This window comes from Lepisma saccharinum, chromosome 15 (assembly GCF_977018435.1).
Source record: "Lepisma saccharinum chromosome 15, izLepSacc3.1, whole genome shotgun sequence".
Taxonomy (NCBI): Eukaryota; Metazoa; Arthropoda; class Insecta; order Zygentoma; family Lepismatidae; genus Lepisma; species Lepisma saccharinum.
The window spans coordinates 12,016,145-12,043,594 of record NC_139243.1 but is presented as its reverse complement, the minus strand read 5'-3'; the positions used below and the strand labels follow the sequence as shown (position 1 = coordinate 12,043,594).

Sequence of the window (27,450 nt, the reverse complement as noted above, 5' to 3'; positions counted from 1 at the left end):
TCTTAAAAATTACATCTGTTCAGAATTCCTTGAAGAGCATTCACATGAATTTTTATGTGGCTTGCATTTACTGTTGTCTAGATATACGAGGTGTGGCTAGAAAAAAACTGGACTGTTGCTACAAAATCTTTTATTGGTTATTTTGTACAATATGAACATTATCCCCTTCAAAGTACTCCCCTGCACTATCGATAAACCGCTCCATACGAATCTTCCATTGCTGGAAGCAGTGCTGGAAATCATTTTCTGAAACCATGATCATGACCTCCGTCGCTTTTATTTTCACAGATTCTACGGTCTTAAATCTAGTTCCTTTCAGTGCTGATTTGACCTTTGGGAACAAAAAAAAAAAAAAAAGTCTCATGGAGCGAGATCCGGTAAATAGGGTGAATTGTCTAACACTGGGATCCCATATTTGGCCAATAAAGCCTTGTCCTGATGAAGAATCCAGGACTTGCTTTTCCACAAATCAAGTCGTCGTCTTCTTACTCGCCCACAAAGGGTCATCTGCACCGTAATGAGATAAAGTTGGTTGATAGTTTGACCTTCGGGTACACAATTCGAATCAATTCACCAACATTTGCAAATGTTTGATTCCGTTTTTGACGTGCAAGACCATCCAGGACGCTAGTCATCCGTGATCACTTCTTGTCCCTCTTTAAACATTTGAAACCAATCAAACACTTGAGTGCGTAATAAACACTCATCTCCGTACATTTCCTTCAACAAATCATAAGTTTCTGTGACGGATTTTCTGAGTTTCATAAGAAATTTCAGATTCCACTTTCACACTTAATTTTTTTTCCCGACGGAGCACAGATGTACAGTTCACTTCATCCACAAGCTACTGCGAACTGAGCGCCGCACACCCTGGGCAATCACACAGTCGATAGGCAAGATATCACGTTATACACTCGTGCACTGCTTGACCTTGATGCGCTTGCCGTTTGTTGACAGCAAGGAATTCTGAACAGATGTAATTTTTAAGAATTTGGAATATTATAGCGATTCTTTGCAAGGAGAGAATTTATTATTATTATTATTATTTTAAAGGCTTCACTTTCATCAGTCCATGGTCTAGCGTAGCCTTAAATTTATTATTCTGAATTGGGTTGAATTATTACGATTTTGAAGTATCAGCAGGTGACTGCGATTAGGGAGGGGCAGTGCCCCCAAACTTTTTAATTTTTGCCCCTGCACTTAATGCAAAGCCTATCAAGAGAAAGTAGACTGGCCATCCAACCCCACCCCCGATTTGGCACTCAATCATCACATCAAGTATTGGTTCAAAATAAAATAAGTTTGGCCCCAAGAATCATACATTCTCCTGAACAATCACAATAATGATGAAACCTGAGATATGCTCCTTGGTTGGTTGAATTGTTGTTTTAAGTCAACTTTATGCACAGAAAGGTTAATTGAGACTGGACCCACAGCTTAAAGTGGGATCCAAACCAACCACTGTGCCTCCACGGGGTATCAAACCCAGGACCACTTGATTACAAGGTGATGATGTTGCCACTATTCCAATGGTGGAGGTCACAAGCTTCTTGGGCTTAGTGCAGACAATAAAGCACGTTTCAAAATAATTTGAATGATTTCAACTCCTTATAATTTTTTTTATTAATTGTGCAATTTACTTAAAAATTTACACATAATTACCACAACTGTCCAAGTTTTAGTGGTCAAAATTGCAAAACAGTAATTCACAAATGCTCAATCTGAGCCCTCTTTGCTACCCTGCATACATCAGTTCAGTAGTCCAATTTGGTAGGCCTACCCTCGCAAATGCATCCTGTTGTCTTGAATTGTTGATACCAATTACGAATAAGTTCTTTGATGGTTGTTATTTACGAAATTTGGTATGAAACTCCCGTTGAACACTCGCAACAGACTGACTAACGTGAAATTGTAGGATGCAAAATGCTTTCTCTACACTACAGGCAGCCATCTTGCAACTTGTCACTCTGCCACCTGGCGGAAGAACTTCGAACTACTACGACCATGCCAAACAAAACTTGAAGATGTGGTCGAAAGTATTTCAGTACAAATTTAATCATTGATAGAGTTTTAATCGTTTAATGGAACGATTTCTTATCGTTCAAATCATTTTGAAACATGCTGTATAAACATACAAGCATGTGTGTCTGTATTTATATTCGTTACAAGGTCATAAACAGTTGATATAGCAATGAGAAGTTGCTAGATTGGAAGCTGAGAGAGAACATGTTCACTTTTGGCTAACAATGACATGAGGATGAGTGACAATATGAGAAAATTGATGGGGTAAACTCACATAAAACACCAGTACCCACACTGGGATCTGAAACTTGGAACTTTAGTCAGCCACTTAATGTGCTCTACCATAGAGCACATTGATTCAGAAAGTTATTTCGTTTCTTTTACTTATTTTCTCTTTTGGCTAATCGCGAAGATGAATAATGGTATGATGAAGCTTTACTTTGCTTTTCTGCCACATTTGACTAATTGCAAAGATAAGGATGGTATTGATGAAGGACACTCACAAAGAACATTCAGGCCCTGGCATAGCAAGCACCACGGAGGTCAGTGGTATTGTTACTGGTTCAGCCCTAAATTTAATTTAAACTCTTACATGTACATTATACGAGGGGGTACCCAAAAAAAAAACAACAGAATAACGCTGCGCAGGGCGGAGCTTCCGTAGTACGAATTTTTCCCGCTAGGCAAGTGTCAAGCAACTCGTCGTGAGTTCAGTGCACCCAGTGGCTTCGCCGGGGAAGGTTGTCTTTGGTCACGGTGATTTTTTTCATAAAAGCAGTTTCGCTCGCACCTCGTTTTTTGTGATGGCCGATGTAAGAGAACAGCGTGCGGCTGTGAAATTTTGTTTCCTGCTCGGGAAAAATGCCGCAGGAACGGTTGTGATGTTGAACACATCTTACAAGGACAGCGCTATGGGGAAAACTCAAGTGTACGAGTAGTTTTCTCGCTTCAAGAAAGGTGACATGTCGATTGATAACAAACCCCGTTCTGGACGTCCGTCAATTTCTAGAACAGACGAAAATGTCGATAAAATTCGTGAACTTGTTCTCGAAGACCAACGACGGACCATTGAACAGCTGGGGAAGTTATCTGGACTATCTCGGAGCTCGGTTCAGCAAATTTTAACGGAAGATTTGGGAATGAGAAGGGTCGCTGCAAAATTTGTGCCTCGGAATCTGAGTAACCAGCAAAAAGAGTGTCGAGTGCAAATGCCTTGCTTTGAAAGAAGAGCTCCGAGTGCAAGTTTTTTTTGCAAAAAACAGCATGACTCTCTTGCCCCATGTCCCTTACTCACCTGACCTCACTCCATGCAACTTTTTTTTTGTTTCCCCGAATGAAGAGGGACATGAAGGGACAGCGATTTGATGACGTAGAAGAGGTGAAGAAAAAAACGAGGAAGGAGCTGTCAGCAATCACAACAGATGAGTTTAAAAAATGTTTCCAAGAATGGAATCACAGATTGGACAAATGTATTAAGTGTCATGGAGAGTACTTTCAAGGTGATAAGGTTGTTTTGTAAAAATACATTGCTTTTAAAAAAAAATTCCGGTTTCTTTTGGGTACACCCTTGTATACAGAAAACTAAGAAACTAATTTAGGAGTAAATACCTTCAAGGCATGAAGATCAAAATTGAGCGACTGGCCAACAAGTATCGCATCAGAGGGCAAAATCTGTACGAGATCTCTTTGGACTTCCTCCAGTGTGACAGTAACGTTGGTCATCATTTTTGCAGTTATTCCTGAGTATCTCGTCAAGTAGTTTATGATTTTGTTCCGTGGTTTAATCAAACTATCGTACACAACTTTCAAGTCTTCGTTCACCATCGACACTCGTGTGACTTCCATGGCATTGGTGGTTTGACACATTTCACAGTCTAACGCGAACATCGGGGAAAAGGGTGTCACCTCCTGGTACGAATCTTTTGTATTCACATAGATGCTATACCTTGCAGCCAGTTCGCCTCTAAGCCGTATGGGATAATTTTCTTCGACCATTTGTTTGGCACTAAGGAGCAGGTGTGTGCGAGGGAACTTGTCTGTTGACGGGAAACTCTCATTTTCTTCTGAAAATGAGTCAATTGTCACAGAAGCAGTCACTCTTCTATATTTCTCCTTGCACTTGTTGCTCAAAGTTACCGGAAAAATTGCACGGAACATCTGAAACACTTGTTTCCCTTGAAGTGCACGATCCAAGCTACCATGTTCTGAAAAAGAAAGTTAAAATTAAATATATTAAAAATAACGCAAGACAATATATTTTTATTGTGGCAAAAGTTCAGTCTATTCAACAATGTATTTTCACATGCTAATAATCCTTTTTATAGATCGACCACAAGGAAAAAAACCTTGGGACGAGAAGTCCCCGTGCAGCTTTTCCTTCTTCCCTCCACCTCGGGCTATAAGGAAGCATGGTCCACTCTCCCCTTCCCCTACTCGCGGGAGTACGGTGCACAGGAGTCGCGGGTCTGCGCAGGTTGTTTTGCTCGTGGTTCCACTATAGTAGGAATGGCTGTACAATACTTATATTGACATATTTAGGCATAGATTTGAGTTTCTTCATAAAATTTTTGCTATTTTTTTTTAATGGTATAATCATTTACCCTAAATTTATAAAATGCGTCTAAATATTCAGTTTCTTTTTCTAACTGAAGCAACAAATGGGATGTGTTGCTTGGAAGTGAACCCTCAGTAATCAATGCAACCTTTCAAACCAAACTGCATGTGTTGTCACTTGGACTGGGGCATTTCTCAATGGTGTGCATTGTGTGGCCTCGTTCTGTTATTTGTGCATGCGCAGCGAATGCTTGCTCACAGACTGAAGGGGTCTGTGTTGCTTGTCACTTCAGTGTGAACCACTTCCTGTCTCATAAACAGATATATGGATAATTCAGATAATTCATAGCTAGCTATTTATTTTCCCGCAGTTCTACTGGAACTAAATAAAATATTCGCAAATAAAGGTTTCAGATAAGTCTTGCACAAATGACCCACATTGAAAAATAAGCAAACGTGATAAAAACTGAACTTAGTAATGTGGAGATCTGTTTTAGAAAAAAATGTAAACATTTAAAGAATACGGTGAGAATAAACAGATTGGATGATAGATTTGTTGAGAATCTGTAAGGTACAAATATGAACATGATAAATAAAATAATATGCAGAGAGCTCGTAAAACGGATAAAAGATAAAACTGTCATGATAATGAACACATTTGGATATTTAGGATACCCACGTATTATAATATCCTATATCCACATATTTGAAATCTGGATAAAATTTTATCTGTACAGTAAAACCTCGTTAATCTGGACTAATGGGGGATAAGTTGAACGGTTTAAAGAAAGTCCGGATCAACTCTGTTTATAGCAACAAAACACTTCTATTATGGTGTATTTAAAGGGGGATAGGCCTTAATACACTATACAGTACAGTAAAATGTAAAGCAATAATGTACATACAATGCAGTACATATGACGAATGCAATTGTTGAAATCTAGCCACATTTAAAACCCTGCATTCCACTTCTTTTTTTTTTTGCCAGTCCGGATTAAGCGAAGTGCGGCTTATTGGGGTCCGGATGAACGAGGTTTTACTGTATTTGGCCATCCCTAGTTGTCACTGTAGCATCATTAGTCTCAAACAATAAAATTGTATTTACAGAGCTACATAATTTCAAATTTTAAAATGAAAAATCTGGAGTTCAGAATAATACTGTGGAATACAGCTGGGGGTTAAATTACAAATTGATTTGATTTGATTTTAAAATTCTGGGTGCGTCAGGACTAAGGCCATTTGCACCCGTCACATCATGCAGGGTCCAGCCCCTTATCTTAACAAAGAACAACTCTAACGTTACATAAGTAAAATTTTAATGAGCTTTAAATGTTCTGACTTTTGTTAAAAGCTGAGACTGTAAAGGGGCACTCAGCACACACAAGGACAAAAAAACAGGACAACACACACAAAATTATACTGGCCATAGTGCCAGTCGCCAGAGCCTCGTTCGTCTGCAAAATGCAGTCCAGGGTGTACTAACGTGGAAGCGAGGTTGTTAAATTACAGGTAAGCTGGGGGTTAAATTACAGGTAAATATTAATGGTATTCTGGAATATTTAGGATCATGAGAACCTTTGATTTCCTACGTAGTGTAGTGTTGTATCACATCCATTTATCATAGCACAGAAAAATGTAGCACCTCACCTTTCAGCAAGATCGCTCTACGTTCCGGTGTAAGAGGAATAGTTGCCATGTGGGAACAGAGACTGCTGTTGTACGTTGATGGGGTGATGACTTCCAGCTTGAATGGAAATTTGTCTCTAAGCGAAGGCAACAACTCCTCATTCTCCATGTAATCAGCCACGCTGAGCCCTTCGATCATGATGACCACAGTGTGGCTAACCCTGGTTGCTTTCTCTAGAGTATACCACCTGGAAATGTAAATTATATACAAAGTGAAACACTGGAGTAAAAAAAAAACCTGTGTAAATTGTTGATGCGGGTACTGTTCTTCATACTTAAACAGGGCTGATTTCTTCATGGATCCAGGAAATGCATGCACACCATAGAATTATAACACTGCATTCCTGGATTTCATATTTTCCGAAGGTCTTGAGGTCAAGTGATTTTCGAAAATTCATCTCCTTTAAAAAATATTTACATTGAAAAATGCTCAGAATTGCTTCCAGTGAATGAATGAGTTAAAACGTTTGGGTGCCTCGTCTGCATCAGCATCAGCTGCTTCATTCACTTTGATGCCCATGTGACTGGGGACCAAGCAGAAGCAGACTTCAGCACTGGCAGGTAAGGACTCTTTGGACAGTGTGAACGCTGGCAAAGCCCACGTTAGAACTGCTTACAGTTCTGCTGTGTACAATAAATATCTCGACAATTGAAAGCAAAACAGATTTAATTTTTCAGAATTTGGAATATCATAGTAATTTTTTAAACTAAAACTTTGAAAATGCCTTGGCTGGCGCACGTCAAGAGTTCAGTGTAAAAGGTAAAGGGCTCCCCCTGTGCTTTGCACCATGCCATGAAGGCATATAGGGGTGTGTGGAGTTTTCTTGATGACGGCCGAAGGTGGAGGTGATGTGACCAGCACCATGCCTCTGGCTGCCTTTACCCCGCAGAGTTTCCTCCAGGTACCCACTTTATACAATGCTGGGTGGGTGCCAGAGCCACTTGAACAGGTGGAAAAAATCCATATTCTCCCCTGCCGGGGATCGAACCTGGGTCTCTCACATGGTAGTCAGATGCCCTAACGATGTGTTCAGTGTGGCATTTACTTTTCACTATGCACCTAGGGTGTGTGTGTGTGCACCAAAATACAAAGTGGTAGAAGGTACCCAAATTAAAAGCATCATATCTATGAAAGAGTTGTGCCTATGTGACCGACATATGGGAGACCCAAGGTTTGAGTCCCAGAGAGAGAGTGATCTCACATGGGATATTTTCATTAATGTCCCTGTGTAAGTAGCTGTAGGGGTTACCCAGCCTCTATTCAATGCATGAGTTCCATTTTAAGTCCACTTTATGCACTCACAGGCTAATTGGGACTGGACCTACAACTTAAAGTGGGATCCTAACCACAATGCGCCCTTACCATGTGTCTGGGAGCAATGGCAGCTGGGACGTGGTGATGATTACATCACCTCCAATAGCAAAGACTGAAGATGTGTAGCTCCCCTACGCTAACATCCATTTTCAGCATCAAAAATTAAAAAAACAAACAGTATCACACACTGGTTGCCTTTACCCCCCTCCCCTTTTCAAGGTACCCAGTGATTAAAGATTGAAATATTCACACCAGAAATCAAACCTGGGTCTTCTTGGTGCTAGTCAGAAGCTCTACCACCTGAACCATTGCAGCCTCTCAATTTGTATCTCCTGCATACACCAGGGGCAAGTTAGCTTAGTATAACACTTTTAAAATTACCGTGGACTTAGTTTGAAATGGTTCTGAACCACTGTGAAATGTTCCGGGGTTCAAACAGACCCATAGCTAGAACTGATGGGTTATCAGGGTGGGCTTTGTAGACCAAGTTCATTTTCGAAAGTTTAACAGTATTAAATGAAGGTAAATTACATGTGTGTGAGAGTGTGTGTGTGTGTGGGTGTCATCAAAAGTTAACGTAAAACATAATTTTTTTAAATATCAAGCAAATACTAGTTTCTTTCATATCTTCTAAAACATCTCTTGAAGTTTTAATTGACTTCTACTGACATCATCTCTTACTATATACTCTTTACTATTTTGATGATACAAATATTTATATCATACAAGAAAAAATACACAATATTCAATCATAGTGCCTATAGTATATTCCACCCCTGCCCGAAGCAATAAAACTCGCTTTTGTTCCCAAAAATTGGGAGCTGTTAACCTTTGACGGAGATGTGGAAGGGGCAGCGAGGGTTCAGATGAAGAAGTTAAAAAAGAACTTTCTAAAGTCTATAGATACCTAGACTTCGGTTCATAAACAAGATAAATGAATGTAATAGCTGCTGTCTGTATTTTCACTGCAAATAAATTATACAAAAAATAGTTTTACCTATGTCAAGGGGGCTGACGGCAGTGCCAGGGGGGGCTGAGCCCTCCTTGGCCCCTGCCTGGCTACGGGCCTGGGTTCAAACAAAGTGACAGCACTACCACTATACCAGAGAGGATGCCCCTAATATTTAAAGTATAATCTTGTGCTGAATATTTTGCACAATATGTTTTAGTTTCAAATTTCCTATAACAATAATGGTGGTAACAAGACTTGAAATGATCTTCACAAGTTCAAAACCTTTGTGAACAATAACAAAATGCAAACAATATTACTTATAAACTTAAAAGTTAGTAACAATTTACTCAAGAGATGAAAATCAACAAATTTGGTCACATCCCCCTTGTAATCAAAGAATCCTAGGTTTGATTCCTGACAAATCAGATTTAATTTTAAACTGCCACATTTGACAAAAGTAACAAATGAACCATACCTCTTTGGAATGTGTATTGTCCTATTGCTAACCATAGAGTTTATTATCAAGTGCTGGATATCACACAGGAACAGTGGAGTCCTCAGGTCGTCCTCAACAGACAACAATGCACTATCGCCAGCTTCCTTCAACCGGAGATAGGGCATGGCCTACAAAAGAAAGGCAAGTGTTGCTGTAACAAAAAAGGCTGGGTACAACTTTCATTTGACAATTGCTAAAGCCATCCAAACACTATCCAATTGTCATTGAACGAGAGCGTTCATGACTCAACAATCGAAAGTTGTTGAACACTGTTCTTATTGGAAATCTTGGGTACACAATAAAATAAAAATTTGGCCATCTGCAAGATTTTGGACAGGTTTCACATACCACACGCAACAGTAAGTGAAGCAGTTTTGAAATGGAAACATGAAGGTGTGATAAAACAACTTGATAAAATAACAACTGTGACCCGTGAAGAAAAAAAAATGTTCCAACATGTAGTGAGGTAAAACAGGTCAGCTCCATTGGACACTGTAGTCACAGACTGTTAAATGGCATCAGTGATGCCAACACTTATACCATCCGGCAAGAAGTGTGGCACTGGGATTCCATGGAAGAGCTGCAGCACATAAGCCAGTGATTACGAGCTGGAGCATGGTACGTTGATTACAGTGGCAAAGAACATCGCCAGTTGTTCCTAGAAAAATGGAAAAACATCACGTGGAGTCACAAATCACATTACACATTGTGGCAACCTGAAGGGCACGTGCATTGTCACGATTGCTCGGGAAACAAGTTCTTACCAGAGTGTATTCTTACCGTGCCCTTTTCATTTCCAGCATGACAATTGTGGTGTTTGCTTCTTGTACCTAATTTTTAAAGCTCCACCACACCCTCGGATCTGGCAAGCCGTGGCTAGACGACCACAAAAGGCAGGACCAGCTATCCGATAATACAGAAAAGAGGATACTGTAAATTCAGGATTGGGTACTAGAAATGATCCATGGCATTCTGAAGTCAACATTGTGGCCTAAATGCTCGGTGCGTGAGATTTATTCGTAGTCTACTTTAACGATAGTATTAAACCAGATTCCTCTGACTGGCCAATGTTGATGTGAGGTGGTCGTTACTTTTTTGATTTGCTTAAACGTAACATTTTTTTGCTTCCAAAAACATTTGTTTTATTCTAACGCAATGACCACGTCACACAATGCAGCTCTCCATAAAGCAAAGAGCATAACCGAGTAGTTTGACATGGGAGCGTACGACCTTGATTGGCCACCTCAGAGCCCTGATCTCAACCCCACTGAACATCCGTGGGAAGAGTTAGAGGACCGGCTGCTAGGCCAGACTGCCCAATCACCACCATCAAGGTGCTCGCCATTTTGCAGGAGGGACGGAAGTGACTACCGGCCAACATTTGCCGCAACCTGGTGGAAAGTCTTCCAAGGGTAGACTGCAGACCTACCCAGAACTACGACCAGCTCCAAGTAAGCACATTTCGTATGCCCTGTCATTATTGGCAAATCTGTTTATTTAGTTTCCACCAGAAGCACGGGTTAAGAGTGGTGTGCATTAGCTTATTTTTGCAGAGTCTTTGTAGTCTTGGTCTCTCAAAGACGATGGAGGGAACTCAAAGTTTATTGAACCCATCCTGCCACATGTGGTCAACTGCGAAACTACTTCCAAGCAGTAGACAGGAGGCTTCTTCAGATTTTCTCTAACCTTTTAAATGTGAATGACTTAGAAGAGCAGGGTAACAATCTCCGCTACTGCGAAAGAACAGCTGCACATACGTCGTCAATTAACAGGCACGGCAGATTGAAAACTCATGTTCTTTGTGCTTAAAACCTGCATTAAAACAGTTCAAAACAAATATCAATCAATAACAGACCTTTCCATTTCATTCATCCCAAAGACTATTATAAAGGGACCACAAACAAGAGAAACTTTGGCAAGCCAATTTCAGCCAGCCCTTAACAGAAATGTAACACTTACGTTCAGAACTTTTTTCCTCATTTTTAGCTCCTCTTTAAGACGAAGAAATTCTTCTCCAAATAACGTTTCTTTCCTGTCATTACCTTGATCTTCTTCCTTATTATTTTCTCTACTTTCATTTTCATTATTCCCAGGCATCAGTTCTTCATCTGACTGTGTACTATAAATCATTACCTGCAGGGGAAAAGGAAGAGAATCATAAAACAACCTATTGGCTCCATCTATGAGAATATGAGAGAGAGAGAGATGTGTGTTTCATTATTATTATTATTACCGTATTTACGCATGTATAGTGCGCGTGCGTGTATAATGCGCACTCTGGTTTTGGATGGGTAAAAGTGACAAAAAATTAGATCTCGTATATAATGCGCAGTACAATCCAGTTTCAAGAAATGGCTTTCTTAGTTGTAGGTTGTAAATCTGTTGCTATGCTGATCAAGAGTGAATGACGTCATACCTATTCAATTGCTCATTCCTTCTTTTCAAAACCTATACTTTTTCTTTCCATGACTAATGTAAAATTTATATGAGACACATTCAGGACCTTCCAAATAGCAGTTAGCAGCACAAGATTTCTTCCATGAAGGAATTTACACACTTTATGCATGTCATAGTGTTTGGCCAGTACTACATTTTAATTTTTATTATCTTTTTCCTTATGTTTTCTTTCATCCAAAGTACCATAAAAATCAGAACGTTTCTTCATTTTTTTTATTAACTTACTTCAACCGCATTTCACATTAGTGTCGTTATCTTGTATGGAATACTGTTTCCATATTCAGAGACTGCAAGATTCAAGCTTTACAACAATATATAACATGATAGGGTTCCGTACACATGAAAAATCAATGCAAGTGTCTCAAAATCATGGAATGAGTTGTACGGTTTCATGTTGGCTGTCTGAATTATTCCGGGCATAATACGCACCACAGTTTTTGGGGGCAAAAATTTTGGAAAAAAGTACGCATTATACATGAGCAAATACAGTATAGAGAACAACATTTCATGAAACATACGCATCTATAAAAAGTGGTTATGCGAACCTTTAAGAAGAACTTAAGACTTTGACACAATACTGGTGCAAATTAAGACAAGGAAACAAACAAAAGATGTACATTTTTGGTGATGATCGGAAAGTACTTTCTGGGAAGAAAATGTCAATATTTGTGGGTAGTTTATTATAGAACTGGGGCAGACTGTGGAATAGAGAGTGCTCTATAAGAGAAAGCCTGGTGGTAGAGTCGTGGAACAATGTTCGAGTCTTATCGAGAGGGCTCTCTGAGGTTGAATTCTGTTAGTAAAAATTTGGATATAAATCTTCCATTGATGATTTTGCAGAAAAATTCATGTTTGAGCTGATTCTGGTGTATTGATTTGAATTTGGTTCACCATTACTGGCTGATACTTTTCCGCAGTTTGTATATTTGGTGGGTCCATATATATAATAATAATAATAATAAAAAAACACCATGCAATACTTTCATGACCCAAAGAGATCTAAGTGTTATCATAGACGAAAAACTGAACTTTAAAGTGCAATGCGCCTCCTAGACCTCCTTTACAGATTCACTGAAATTGATCTCAATTGATACTCCATCTTCCTTTAGCCTATTTTTCAAATGTTTAATTTCTCCGATTCTTGGGCCATGGCTTCCGAAACTAATCTTTCTAACAAGGATTCAATCGTCAGCTTCTTTACTGCCACTGTTCATCATAGAATTCCTTCTCTACTACATATTCAGAAGAACTGAGAACTTTGAACATTCCGTTACTGAAAACCCGACGCGATCTGGCAGACATTAATTTTTTCTTACTAACAGAATTCATCTTCAGAGAGTCCTCTCGATAAAACTTGAAACGCTCAATTGTTCCACAACACTTCCACCAGGCTTTCTCTTATAGAGCGCGCTCTATTCCACAGTCTGCCCCAGTTCTTACCCACAAACATTGACATTTTCTTCTCCGAAAGTACTTTCCGATCATCACCAAAAATGCATCTGTACAACTTTTGTTTGTTTCCTTGTTTCATTTCCACCAGTATTGTGCCAAAGTCTAAGTTGTTCTTAAAGGTTTGCATAACCACTTTTTATAGACTCGTATGCTTTATGAAAATTTTCTTAAGGTGAAGAAGAAACAAGTACGGACTAGTTGTGCATTTATTTCAACATCGTCAGATTGGGAACTGCTATTTAAGAAAGGGATTAGGATGCAAGAGAGTATGAATTTCTCTCCATGTTGCATGTGGTAACTGGTTTTCAAGTTGATTAGTAAGCTAGACACAATGTGTGAAAAATATGATCAATAAGTATTTACAGAATCCCATGTATTCCTTATTGGAAATAAACTTCAAGTTACGGCTAATCAAATAGGAGTTTGGACTTTTCCTACTATAATAATATAGTTCAACGCGTCCTTTTCCCATCCATGTACTTTTCTACGTCATTGGATGTTTGATATTCTCGAGACAATGAATAAAATAATGGTCCCATAACTCTAATGCATTTCTGCTTGACTCCTACGGCAATCCAGGCAGTGTTGCCAAACCTAACATGCATAAAAGAGCTAAATTTCACCATTATTAAAGCTAAAGATGACTTTCAAGGAGCTAGATTAACGAAGACTGCATAAAGTGCCTCGTAGGGTAATTTTAGGTGTCACAGAGGTGGGGGCACTGCTATTACCGTTAGCTTTAAAGTGATGGCAATTTATTCTTAATTTTCACCACCTAGATTTGGTGGCATCACCCATCTCAATAATCCAGATGCTCATATCAAATCAAAAATAAAGGATTCCCGGATAACAATATTGTCATGTTCACCTTAGCCAGGACACTATAAAAAAGTAGCTGGGGAGGTAAGAGGGGGTGGGTGACGCAGTCGATATAAAAATATCACATCACATGCAAAATGTACACTCATGGCAAAAGTTGGTGTTTGTGGGCCAGAGACAATGGTGGCATCATAGCAAGGCAGGGAGCGGGTGCCACAGTTCACAGCCAAACGAGTGTACGAAAGAGCCAGATCCGTCCCCCAAAGAGCGGAGTTGGCAACAGTGATAGGCAGTTGCCGCAGCAAAAAAGATATAAGGAAAATTGTCCCTCTACTCCTTAACTGGCACTGAATCTCAGGCCAATGGACTGATGAGAGAAATAAATTTCTGTCTGTAAAAGATTTGGTACTATTTCGGTATAATTTCAAAGAGTTTGACTCTTCAGTGTTTCGTAAGTATATTATGACTAAACCAGACTTTTTGAGGTAAAAAAAAAAAAAAAGTTCCACTGAGAAGTACAACTGAAAACACAAGTAGCAAGAAGTGTAGTGATTACACGTTGGGAAATTTTGTATTTAAGAGATCCTTAAAATCATTATTTTTAAAACTGAAAATGTGTCAATTGTATTTGCTAACCAATGTGTATTATTTACGAGAGTGGATCATTAAGTATCGCTGAACATTTTTTTTAAAAAAAGTTTAATAGGTAGGGCAACGTAAATTATACACAATAAAACCACATCTTTTAGCTGCTTTTTAACATAGGAGCCAAGTCTTTCAACACATTTTTCCCATTGTGGCACTAGTTTAAATATACCCTGTTCACAGAACTCAGTCATTTGGGAATACAGCCATCTGCGCACAACCGTTTGCACTTCTTCTTTGGTACCCAGTGGGCACTAACTTTACGAAAATTCAGTTTGTCATGCACGATATCGAATACCGTACCGTAAGAAATGTTGAACTGCTCCATGGCTGTAACATTCCGTTCCGTTGCAGCTGTTACTGGTCGCCCAGAATGTGACGAGTCAACAAGGTGCACACGGCCTCCTTGAAAGAATGTGCACCGCCTGGAGATCTTGCTACGGTCCAGTCAGTCTTCCACATATACGCCCAACATTTCCCTGTGAATTTCGCTAGGGTTTTGTCCTTTCGCTCTCAAAAAACGAACTACAGCTCTCTACTCTTCACACGTTGACGACAATAACATGCGCACCATCTTTGTTAAGTAGTTCACGCTTCTGCCGTAAGAGTTATACCTGACCGAACAAATGACATCTCTAGCGCGAACTTCAAACTATACTTCTGTAAAATTTCAAGGTCCCAGTCACAATAACATCGTGGGGAAAAAATTGTTGTGCGATACTTAATGATCCACCCTCGTACTATGAATGACTTGTGCCCTACATTTTTGAACAGCATGCCCTACTTTTTTCTCATGGTGACCTGGCAACACTACACAAAAGCAGGATGGAAAAATTTCTCAGCACAAGATGCAGTATGTAATCATAAAAGTTGTTAGTAGATGCTTGTCAGCAAGTATAAATTGGTGACCATTATGAGAGATTTCAAACCAAACTGGCAAGCAGTGAGGGTGTTTCATGCCAAAGCAACAAGTCACACTTTACCACAAACACCAGAATAGGCACCTTCCCTTTAATCCATAGTGGAGATGAAATTTTACAAACTTCTTGAGCCACATGCTGGAACAATCATTGTAAACTCTAGTTTACCTTAAAGCCAGAAAATTTAAAAAAACAAAACACAAAAACAAATTAAAAACTCACTTCCAAGCATTCAACCCTTCCTCAGGGTCATCATCAAGAGGGAGGGGGGATTCACTGGAGGGATGTATTTGATGCATATGCACTTTCGCGGGCCTCCCCGATGGCGCAGGGGTAGCATCGTCGCCTTGTAATCAAAGGATCCCGTGTTCGATACCCAGTGGAGGCACATATTGGTTCGGATCCCACTTTAAACTGTAGGTCCAGTCCCGATTAGCCTTACTGTGCACAAAGTGGACTTAAAAACACCAAATAAATAAATCAATCAAAGCATATGCACTATTAATGATCCAAAGCAAAATGATGCATGCTACAGAAAAACGGAACGGTCCAAATCACATCCAAGGGCACATACAGCATGTTGTATCACCAGGGAAAGTTGCTAAAGTGATTTCAGTCAATAGCTGGAATGCCAACCACAAATGGATGACACCACTACCACCATCACTAACAATAATAATAATAAATGTATATTAAAATAACAATGGTATTTATTATTATCAGTACTGTTTTCTAGGAAGAAAGATCTTGATACTCAAGTTTGTTTGTTATCATCATTTGTAATTGTATTAATCATGAGAACTATTCTAAATATATGGTATGTTCATAAATGATCATACATGCATGTAGACACATACATACATTTCTTTCATTAAATAAAATATTTTAGTTTCATTTCCGCCTATACAAAGATGCTGTACAGTGTACCGTTGGGTACCACCAGGAAGAAAAGCACTCATTGTTATTATTGCATCCAAAGTAAATATACAAACACATGATCTACCACATATGTTATTTCTGTAAATTAAGTTTCTTATTTACATTTTAAACATATAGCACTGATCAAAATATATTATTTTTTCTACATTTCTGGACCGTACATAAAATGGATGTGTAATGTTGCAGCAGGAAATTAGTTCCTACACCAAACTGATTTGCCAGAACAGAGTTCCGTGGCGTTCTGGCTCACTTTAACCCTTTTCAGCCTGACGGGACTTAAAAGTCCCACATTGTTCACACGCTAGCTACACGACACATTTCGTTTCTGACCCAGCGGAACTTGTGCATCCCTGTTAAATGTAGTGTATCTTTGGTGTTGTAGGGCTATGGCACGGAAACCGACAACCGATGATGATATTGAGGGTTGGCTCGCTGATGATCTCTCTGATGCAGATACGTCATTTGAGGACAGTGGTGATGAGTGGGAGGGCATTTGTGATGATGCAGGACAGCAACATGATAGTGGAGAACAACCTGAATCTTCTGACAGCGAATGTGAAGATGTATCATCTGTATCATCTGCGCATTCACTAGTGAATAGAAACTTCAGAAAACGTAACAGTGTAACTACAGTGCCTATATTTACTTTACAAAAGGGTACTGTTGAGCAGTTCTTTGCAGGCAAAACATGTCCAACAGAATTTTTTCCTCAGTACTAGTGAAACTACTGTTTGCGATATAATATTTCAAAGCAACTTATAGCCTATATCCAGCAAAAACAAAAGAGAGTATTACAAATATCAGAGGAAGAACTATACAGTTTCCTTGGTCTTGAGTTCCTATTCGGTTATCATCGTCTACCACAGTTGCAGCATTACTGGTGTAGTGATTTTGACCTCACAGTACCAGCTGTATCTCAAACAATGACGCGGGAAAGATACAAACAAATCCTGACCAATTTGCATGTGAATGACAATGAGTCAATCCCTTCAGATAATAGTGACAGATTATACAAGCTTCGTCCACTGATAACTGCTTTGAATCTGAATTTTCAAAAATTCAGGTTACCTGATCAATTTCAAAGCATTGATGAAAGTATGGTGCGATTCAAAGGACGTTCATCATTGAAACAATACAATCCCATGAAACCTATCAAACGGGGATTCAAATTATGGTGCCGGGCAGACATGTCTGGATATATATATGAATTTCATGTTTATCGGGGCAAACAGGGTAACGACATGGGTAATAAACGATTTGGCCTTGGTGGAAGTGTAGTTGAGAAACTGACCTTGTCTTTGTGTCATAAAAATTATGTCGTTATGATGGACAATTATTTTACATCTCTGGAGCTTCTTGAATATCTGAAGGCACAGGATGACAGAAAGTTACAAAGGGGTGATTTTGATTTCAGAATATCAGATCAAGGAATTGCCTACTTCAAATGGAGAGACAATCGTTGTGTGAATCTGATATCTAACTAGCATGGCAATGAGACTGTAACAATCAAACGTACACAAAAAGATGGAACAAAGGTTGATATCCAAGCACCTACAGTTGTTCAAGATTATAATTCACACATGGGGGGAGTAGATAAGGCTGAAATGTTGAGATCTCTATATGATCGCAACAAACGATCAAAGAAATGGTGGCACAGATTGTTCTTTTCATTTATAGAAATTGCTCTGGTGAATTCTCACATAATTTATTCAGATCTGTATGGCACGATGCCTTTGTTAGATTTCAAGAGAAGAGTGGTGCAGGGATTACTAGCTAAGTGCAGAGTTCCGACCAAGAAGAGAGGGAGACCCAAACAGGACTCCTCTCCATCAACATCCACACTAAGCCGACCGGTGAAACGGAGAAGGGGAGGTTTCTCTGTCAGTTCAGATATTCGACTTCAGAACGTGGGAGGACACTGGCCAGAATTTACTACTAAACGAGGAAGGTGTGAATTGTGTGCTATGCATAAGACTGAGTCTAGACGACTTTCACGTTGTACACTATGTAAGGTTTTCCTCTGTGTGAATGAGAAGAAGAATTGTTCTTTCGAATACCACCAATCGTAAGACATTGATCATCAGTTATACATTTATACTTTCTTCCAATTTTGGCTCTTAATTTTGTAATTTCATTTCTGTGTAAATGACCAGAAGAAGAACTGTTTTTATTTTTTAGTACCACCAATCATAAGACACTGCTCCATCTATTATACATTTATTTCTCTTTGGCGTATATATTGGATTTTGTTTCTATTAAATGTATATTTTAGACTGTAGCATGTAGTGCGTAGATATTTTGAATGTAACTATATATATATATATATATATATATATATATATATATATATATAATAACCACGCACCATCTGATATATCATTCCAGCGTTTACACATCAGACGCCAATTGCCTGTCGGGACTTTCAGGTTCCATTAGTTGTAATTAGTTGTAATTAACACTATTTTAATGTCAGGTGATAATTTATTCTCAATCCAGCCACAAGAGGTCTTACCAATACATATAAAAAATACAAACTGACATTTTGTCCCATAAAAAAATTCAGGCTGAAAAGGGTTAAGCCCTGATTGGGAAGATAAGTTGCATTACTTTTGTAAGTTTCTTTTCCAAGCAACACGTCACACAGGTGCAACACTTACATCATTTTTACAGTTTCCCTTATGTTTCTTCCTCTGTGGTTCATCTTCCTGAGTCGTTGTCTGATTCATTGAGTCACTGCCAGATGGTGGCGATTTCAGTTTGGCCTTTGTCTTCATCTGCAACAAAAGAACTATGTAAAACCAAGAATAACAACAACAATTAAATATTTTCTCATTAAAACTTGCACTGTGCATTCATACCCCTTTCGATTGTTATCAATACTTGGGAAAACTGATTTCATTATTCAGAGGCATCTGCAGAAATTTCTGAAGGAGGGATTCAGGCTCTTGACATAAAAGCGAAGAGCAGGATGAATAATAATAATAATAACTACTTGCAAAATAAACTATTGTTCTTATTGCCAATTTTTACTACTACTAACTATTGATTCCAACACCATCAATCAACATCCTTTGGAAGACCCAACACACAAGATGAATAAGTATCTGACCGAACTGTTTTTCCTTCTTTTTCATACCACTTACTATATACTGAAATGTACGAGGGAAATGTGGATTGGCAACACTGCGTAGATTCTGTGTAAGCCGAGTCTGTGATTGTTGCACGTGAAGATAGCCTGTGGTGTGCTTTGTTAATGTAGGAGTGAACAAACGTGCAGCTCTTGTTTGTTTGATCTCTATAAAAGTTGAACTGCAGAGTGTATTACAATGGCAGATGAGAATGATATACCGATAATTACCAGACAAAGGATCGCTATTGAATTTTGTGTGAAGTTGCGCAAAAGTGGCCAGGAAATGTTTGAGATGATCAAAGAAGCTTACGGTGACGGAGAAATGGGCAGATCGGCCGTATTCAAGTGGTGGAAGCATTTTAAGAAAGGTAAACTCAATGTGCACGATAAGGCGAGAAGGCATCCATCAACATCAGTGAACGATGAGAACATTGTGAAGTTAATGTTAATTTTTTTTTTTTTGGATATCCGTGGAATAGTACTGCAGCATTGGGTTCCAAGTAATCAAACTAGAAATAGAGTTTATTATGCTAATGTTTTGCAAGTGCATTTGAAGGGACCAATTCACAAAAAAAAAAGACGTGAACTGCTTCATGAAGAATGGTTTCTCTTGCAGGATAACGCTAAGCCACATGTGGCACGGCAAGCTATGGCAGCTTTGGAGAAAATTGGTGGGCAGTCTCTAGACCATCCTCCATACAGCCCAGACCTTGCACTTGCGATTTCTGGGCATTTCCAACACGTAAGAAAGAATTACGTGGAAAGAAGTTCAGCACGGACCAGGAAGTGAAAGCTGTCACATCCACTACCTTACACAGACTCTCAGAAAATGGTCTGCAACATGAGTTTGAGAAGCTAGTGCATCGCTGGAATCGATGTATAGAGTGTGAAGGGCACTATCTCAAAAGGGAAACTCACACCAACCCTCGTACTGACTCGGGACTCCGAATATTGATCTCAGTCCACGAACTTTCGGAACAACCCTCGGAAAATCATATTGTGGTACAATTGCTTGTACTTTCTAATAAAAATAGTTGCCATTACTTATATTCCAACCCTTGTAAATGCTCACTGGGCAGGGGTGGGGGGTTAATTTGAATAAATAGTATGAATGGGTGGGCGATTTAGGCCTATTCAATTATTTCATTAATTATATCGAAATTTTCATTGTCCAAGTTACAAAATTGTGGGCATTCAGTTCACTAAAGTGTCACTTTACAGACATCTCCAACCCTGCTTTGGCCAGTCAGCACACGAACGAGGATGAGTGTAGCACACGCACTGGGAGAGTACTGTATACCCACAACCATTCAGGGACTAACAGCTGCACATACGGGGCACTGAAGGATATTCGCTAAAAAAAATTCACGTTGATTACTAACAGTATCAACCCATAACCTTCTGACAAGGAGGAGCCTGGGACACCACAAATATAATCCTCCCAACACCTTCACTTACAACAGGTCTTTATGATCATCAGCCACGGTGAAGCCTGGGCCATTGAAAATAATCCTCCAAGAAAAAAAAACTCAAAATGAATTATATGTAAATATACATTTTTCTGTTTCTGATACAAAATTCATTAACCTACTGTGGAAATGTTTGTTGAGTGTGTTACTGAAAGTATAATAATTTCAGTAACTTCTCTTCCAGTGAAAATAAAACATTCTGGAATACACTATATGTATTTTCCTGTAATTTACCGTTATTAGAAGCATAAGAAAACAGTTTTTTGTTGTGACGTTTCAGGAGAACACACGCTCCTTTCATCAGACATTTATTTTCATTTTGACTAAAGATACAGTTATAACAATGGGTAGTAAATTTTTTAAACAAAAATAATCCGTTATACAGGGTGAGTCATAAGTCTCCATACAAATTATGAAAACGATGACTGTTTATTTTACCTTTTCAGGCAGGTGAACCAATGAAAAGAGATGGCACTAACGACGGAAGAAGGGATTGACATCATCCTGTTGGCTGGGAGTGGTACCACCCGTCATGTAGAACATACATTAAATGCAACCCACAGAACGCAGATAACCCATGACACAGTGGCCAAACTCATCAAGAAATTCAGAAGGACAGGTTCCGTCGCCGACGAAAGCAGGCCTGGAAGACCAAAGATGATGAAGATGAAAGGAGGGTAACGCAGGTGCCACGGTGTCATTGGTTATCTGAGTTCTGTGGGTTGCATTTAATGTACGTGCTACATGACGGGTGGTACCACTCCCAGCCAACAGAATGATGTCAAACCGTTCTTCCTTCGTTACTGGCATCTCTTTTTCATTGGTACACCTGCCTGAAAAGGAAAAATAAACATTAGTCACCGTTCACACCATTTGTATGGAGACTTATGACTCACCTTGCATAATGGATGTTGTCAATGTTACATTGTTGTAATATAGCAACTTAACTGTGAAAAGAACCAGTCCATTATATAACGGATTCTTTTTGTTTAAAAAATTGCTAACCATTGTTATAACTGTATCTTTAGTCAAAATAAAAATAAATGTCTGATGAAGGGAGCGTGTGTTCTCCTGAAACGTCACAACGAAAAACTGTTTTCTTATGCTTGTAATGACCGTAAACTACAGGAAAATAATTCTACAATGCAAGCAATGCGTACATACAAGGTAAAAGGTAAAGTGCTCCCCTGTGCCATGAAGGCGTATAGGTGATCCGGTCGTGAGTGGGGTACATACAACAGAAACTATAATACACTACATAATTGTAAAATATTTTTGTAGTCATTGTAGCCGCTGGTGAATTTTACTTTCGTATGACCTTCGCCCTATCAGTACACACATTTTGTTTCCTTTCTTAGAGACCAAGAAGCATATTTCAATGATTATGAGATTAATGTACTTTCACCAAAAGTGAGTCTGATATCTACAAATTCCTTATGTACATTATTCTATAAATTAATTCTTTACAGTGATTTAAGTCAGTGATTTTTTTTTTAAATCACCCAATTTAAACCTTGATTTAAGATGGGATAAATTAACTTACTTCTCTGTCCTTGTCATTGAGCTTTGCGATTTCTAAGAATGCTGCGATCTTTTTCTTTTTGTTTTCCATGCGCTGCACTTGTTTTGCTGACAGGGGTTTCATTTTCTTTATGTCCCAAATTAGTGATTGTCAGACTGCGCCTGAAACACAAACATAGTACTTTACTTCTTGAGTGCAGATTTATTTTGTGGGTTAAATTACTAGTCCTGTATTTTGGGATAAGTTGTGTCAGAATTGAAATTCATTTGGTAAAAAAAAAAAACTAAAAAAAACCTGACTTTTCCATTTTTTTTTGCATAATTTTGCAGACAATTTTGGCAGACTTCACTTGTTTGTAGGATACTGATTGTTAATGGCTCCAGTTCCAATAAATACCATGTATTGTTTTAACTTACAAACACATGTATCAAATTATTCATCTTTGCCGGATGTGCAATAACTTTTTCAGGTTTTTGAAAACTTTTAGGAAATTTCCAGGCTTTTCAATGACTTGTTTTTTTTAGTTATTTGTCAATTTCCACTACGTTTCTCGGTTTAGCAGTAAGTGGAAACCTCATGCATTGCTTTGACTGATTTTGTTTATTTTACTTAGCTTTTCTGCCGCCTTTGGTTGATCGCAAAGATGAGAATGAAATTGATGAACCATCACAAAGAACATCCATGCCGAAGCCACGATTCGAACCCAAGACCCTGGCAGTGTAGCACACTCTGCCCACGAGGTCCGGCCCTTATGCACTGCTTGTCTATCTAAGTTAATTGTGGCTAGTTAGTAAATTGATCAATTATATGGAAGGTGTAAGATCATGGGTGTCCAGAAGGGGGGTGGGGGCATACCCCCTGGAAAATGAAAGTCTACCAAAAATTATGTATTTCACACATATAATTTCATTTTAGCCACAATAATATGTGTTAATTATTGCATGAACATCATAAATTCAAATTTAAGCAATTTTTTTTTAGGGAACAACACTATTTTTGGAGAAAATGTGCCTTGTTTACCTCCCCCCTGGAAAAAAAATCCTGCGAACGTACATGTGTAAGCTCCTGCATAGCCTAATGGCTAGTGCTCTCACCCTTGGTGCGAGTGGTCCTGGCTTGAATTGTCACGGATGTTCCAAAATTTCAATGTTGATAAAGCATCATTAGAACAATTGAGGAGCTGGTTGGAAGGAAAGCTGACCCCAATCCTGAAAGCCACAAAACAGTGACGAAGGAACACAACACACTGATCATGCGTCGCACAACTGTTGGCAGTTCTTGTTCCTCAACACACTGTTCACACCCCAGGATTTATTTATTTGTTTTGGTTTTTACACAGAATGTATAGTCATGGAAAAGAACTTCCTGTTAGAGCCTTCATACCAGTAGTCTTATGGGGGAAATATTTCTTACTACAACTGTACGCAACGAAACATTTATGCCTTATTCAGGATTCAAAACTTGAACCCCTCACTACCTAGCATGCCACTATGACATGAATGTGCAAGTATATAGACAGAAATTAATTGGAGCATTCCACAAATCAAAAATGAAAATATCTGGAAATTATTATTGATTTTAAATGCATTAAACTTAAATGTTTGTAAATTCATTTAATTTGCTCATTTCACTAACAAAAATTAATAACATCGCTTCATGCCTCCCAGACAAACGAAGTCAAACTTGGTTACATTTTCAAAGTGTTACACATGTAACATATTTTCATTAATACTTTTCCTGTGTTCAGGCTGTTCAGTTTCTTTTCTTAATGAAATCAGTTCATTACAAATATTTTATTCCAACCACATGTCTAGAACCTTACATTTTGTGTGTGAATGCCACATACGTAACGCTGGAATGTCCCAATTACACTACAAGATCACAATCAGGCCACACATAACAGTTGGGCTGAAAAGTTCGTAGGCTAACATAGTAAAAAATATTTTTTTGACAAAATTCGATTTTATTATTCAATATAGTTGCCTTCGAGGGCGATACAACGATTATAGCGGTCATACAATTTTTCGATGCCATTTTTATAGTACGATTTCTCTTTAGCCTCAAAATAGGTCTCAGTTTCGGCGATTACCTCTTCATCAGTGCTAAATTTCTTTCCAGCGAGCATTCTTTTTAGGTCTGCAAACAGGAAAAAGTCACTGGGGGCCAGATCTGGAGAATATGGTGGATGGGGAAGCAATTCGTAGTCTAATTCATATAATTTTGCCATCGTTTTCATTGATTTGTGACACGGTGCATTGGCTTTATGAAACAGCACTTTTTTCTTCTTCAAGTGGGGCCGTTTTTTCGTGATTTCATCCTTTAAACGCTCCAACAACGCTATGTAATAATCGCTGTTGATGATCTGGCCCTTTTTGAGGTAATCGATGAATATAATACCATGCGCATCCCAGAATACTGATGCCATAACCTTGCCAGTAGACTGTTGCGTCTTTCCACGCTTTGGATTCGGTTCATCACGTGCATTCCACTCGGCTGACTGTCGATTGGACTCTGGAGTGTAGTTATGGAGCCATGTTTCATCCATTGTAATATATCGATGGAAAAATTCGTGTTTATTACGGTTGAATATCGCTAAACATTGCTCCGAATCATCAAAACGTTGTTGCTTTTGATCGATTGTGAGCACGCGCGGCATCCATTTTGAACACAGCTTTCGCATGTTCAAATATTCATGCACAATATGTCCAACACGTTCCTTTGATATTTTTAAAGTCTCAGCTATCTCGATCAACTTCACTTTACGATCATTTAAAATGATTTTGTGGACTTTTTTGATGTTTTCGTCGGTAACAGCCTCTTTGGGGCGTCCACTGCGTGCATCGTCTTCGATGCTCATTTCGCCTCCTTTAAATTTAGCAAACCACTTCCCAACGGTTGATTTTCCTGGTGCAGAGTCCGAATAATGTTTATCAAGCCAAGCCTTGGCTTCAACAGTATTTTTTTTGCCAAAAAGCAATGCTTTATTAACACACGAAATTCTTTTTTATCCATTTTTTCACAATAACAAAAGCTGCTTCACTCACAATGCTATATCTCACGAACTTATTATCCGGCAGCTGTGAAATTTATACACGTATCTTTTGAAGGTTAGTACTAAGTAAAAATCACATGGATTTAATTCTAGTAACGCCATCTATGAGTCAGCCTACGAACTTTTCAGCCCAACTGTTACGATGAAAGAGTAATTATGTTAATGTAACCAAAATAATTATTATACCATATGGTAGTTGAGCTCCATATATGCTTCACTAGTTTCGGTAAAAATTTACTATTCCCCAAACACCTGAAACTTCTTCGTTTCATCATTTTTAACATTCGTACTTGCCTATCTGGTTCGTGGAATATTGTTTAAGGTGTATTCACGTTTTTTTTTATGAAAGTAATTACAATTTTTCACATTACGAGTACTTCTTTCATGTAGTTTTAGCTTGTTGATAACACAATATGGCGTGTACACCTTCGTACCTCATCGCGCGTTGTGCTTGTGTCTTGTCGATTTTCATGTGCTATGCAGTGTTTCAACCTTCGTAACAGAAAAAATACTAAGTTCAATTTTTTTTTTAAAACTTTATCGCATTGTTTTACGAACAAAATGTGCTTGCTGGAAATGGTTCATGGAGCTATCCGTGAATGGTTTGTGGGACTCCCAGTATGAATTTCACCACGCATCCACGACACGTCATGTTTGTATTTTTGGTTGGAAACACAGAAGGTTGCAACACTGCATCCTAATGAAAATCAACAAAACACAAACACGACGCATGATGATCTACCAAAGGCAATTGTCCGTCGGAGAATTAATTTTCAACAAAAAACATGAATCTTCCCTATGATACCGGTGGCCGCGGTGGCTCAGTCGGTAATGCATATGACTACCATGCTAAATGTCTGGGTTCGATCCCCGGCCGGTTCAAATCTTTTCTAACGGTGGAAGCGGCCCCGCCGCCCACCCAGCATCGAATAACATGGGTACCTGGGGGAAACCCTGGGGGGTAAAGGCGGTCAGGGGCGTGATGCTAATCACATCACCCCCACTCACGACCGGATCAAGAAAGTGTGGGGCGTTACCCCCACACCCCCTATACGCCTTCATGGTGTGGTGCTATGCACGGGGGAACGCTTTACTTTTACTTTACCCCTATGATACATTCCCACATCACAGAAAACACGTTCCAGATGTTAGACAATGCTACAGGAACGTATTACCGTAAGTAGTTTCCTCTGTAAAAATGAAGAAATCTGTTCGGGGAATAGTAAAATAGTACCCTATAATGTTACCATTTTTTCATTCACATAATTGAAACTTTCTCAGAAAAAAATCTTTTTTCGGAAGTTCTCGCGCCTCCCTGGATTGAATACCACTGAATTAGACAACTGGTACAGTGGGTTAACAGCCCAAAGATGCCTCCCCAATCGGTTCTAAAAATAAATGGTCCATCCTGTTCCAAATATCACAAGAGCTAGATGCGGTTTCATGGTACAATTAGTAACATTCTCCAAAATATAACATAAAACAATAATAATATAACATTTCCGACTGGCACAAGTTACACTCTCAATACTTACAAGACAGTACACAATTGGGTTCAGATTATCAATATTGCAAGGTGGAAAGGAAATTTTAGTGAAGACTGTCATAAAGAAGTGCTAAATGGCAACAGCTGATGAAACATTTTGTAGTGAACCCTTATAATTCTTGCAGTGGAAAGAGTTGTCTGAAAACTGTATCAGCTGTGTTACCAGGTAACCAACAAAAATTGAATAACTATCAACTGAAATGATAACGTACAATTTTCAACGTACACACTTAAAAAGTGCTAAGAAGCCATGAATTTACCGAAATAAATTCTGACCTTATTTCTGTTATGTGCTGCAATAATAATAAAAACACTCTTCCAAATAGTACCTGTGCTTTTTCATTCCACGAGGATCTCAACGATGATGAATGTGATCACAATTTACGTCTTTCTTTCCAGATTTGAATTATACACGATTTTCCATTTTCGTTTAGCCAACGCAAGTAATCGGCTTGGTACGATTTCATTATCTATG

General features: G+C 38.8%; 1 protein-coding gene across 3 annotated transcripts in view; it reads right to left on the bottom strand.

Moving 5' to 3' along the window:
* The window catches only part of Rexo5 (RNA exonuclease 5), a 36,425-nt gene extending 9,028 nt beyond the window's left edge, over positions 1–27,397 (bottom strand). Inside the window, exons 1-7 of one of the 3 annotated variants that reach the window (XM_083136617.1) lie at positions 27,305–27,397; positions 22,399–22,538; positions 18,914–19,030; positions 10,984–11,157; positions 9,004–9,152; positions 6,223–6,449; positions 3,631–4,226 (exon numbers count right to left, since the gene is read on the bottom strand). In XM_083136617.1, coding sequence (XP_082992743.1) covers positions 3,631–4,226; positions 6,223–6,449; positions 9,004–9,152; positions 10,984–11,157; positions 18,914–19,030; positions 22,399–22,500 — 1,365 coding nt within the window. In that variant the 5' untranslated portion in view covers positions 22,501–22,538; positions 27,305–27,397. Of the gene's footprint in view, positions 1–3,630; positions 4,227–6,222; positions 6,450–9,003; positions 9,153–10,983; positions 11,158–18,913; positions 19,031–22,398; positions 22,539–26,964; positions 27,124–27,251; positions 27,274–27,304 lie in introns of those variants that run through there. The other 2 variants (XM_083136618.1, XM_083136616.1) reach the window with 2 other exon arrangements.
* Between the last annotated feature and the right edge of the window lie 53 nt (positions 27,398–27,450).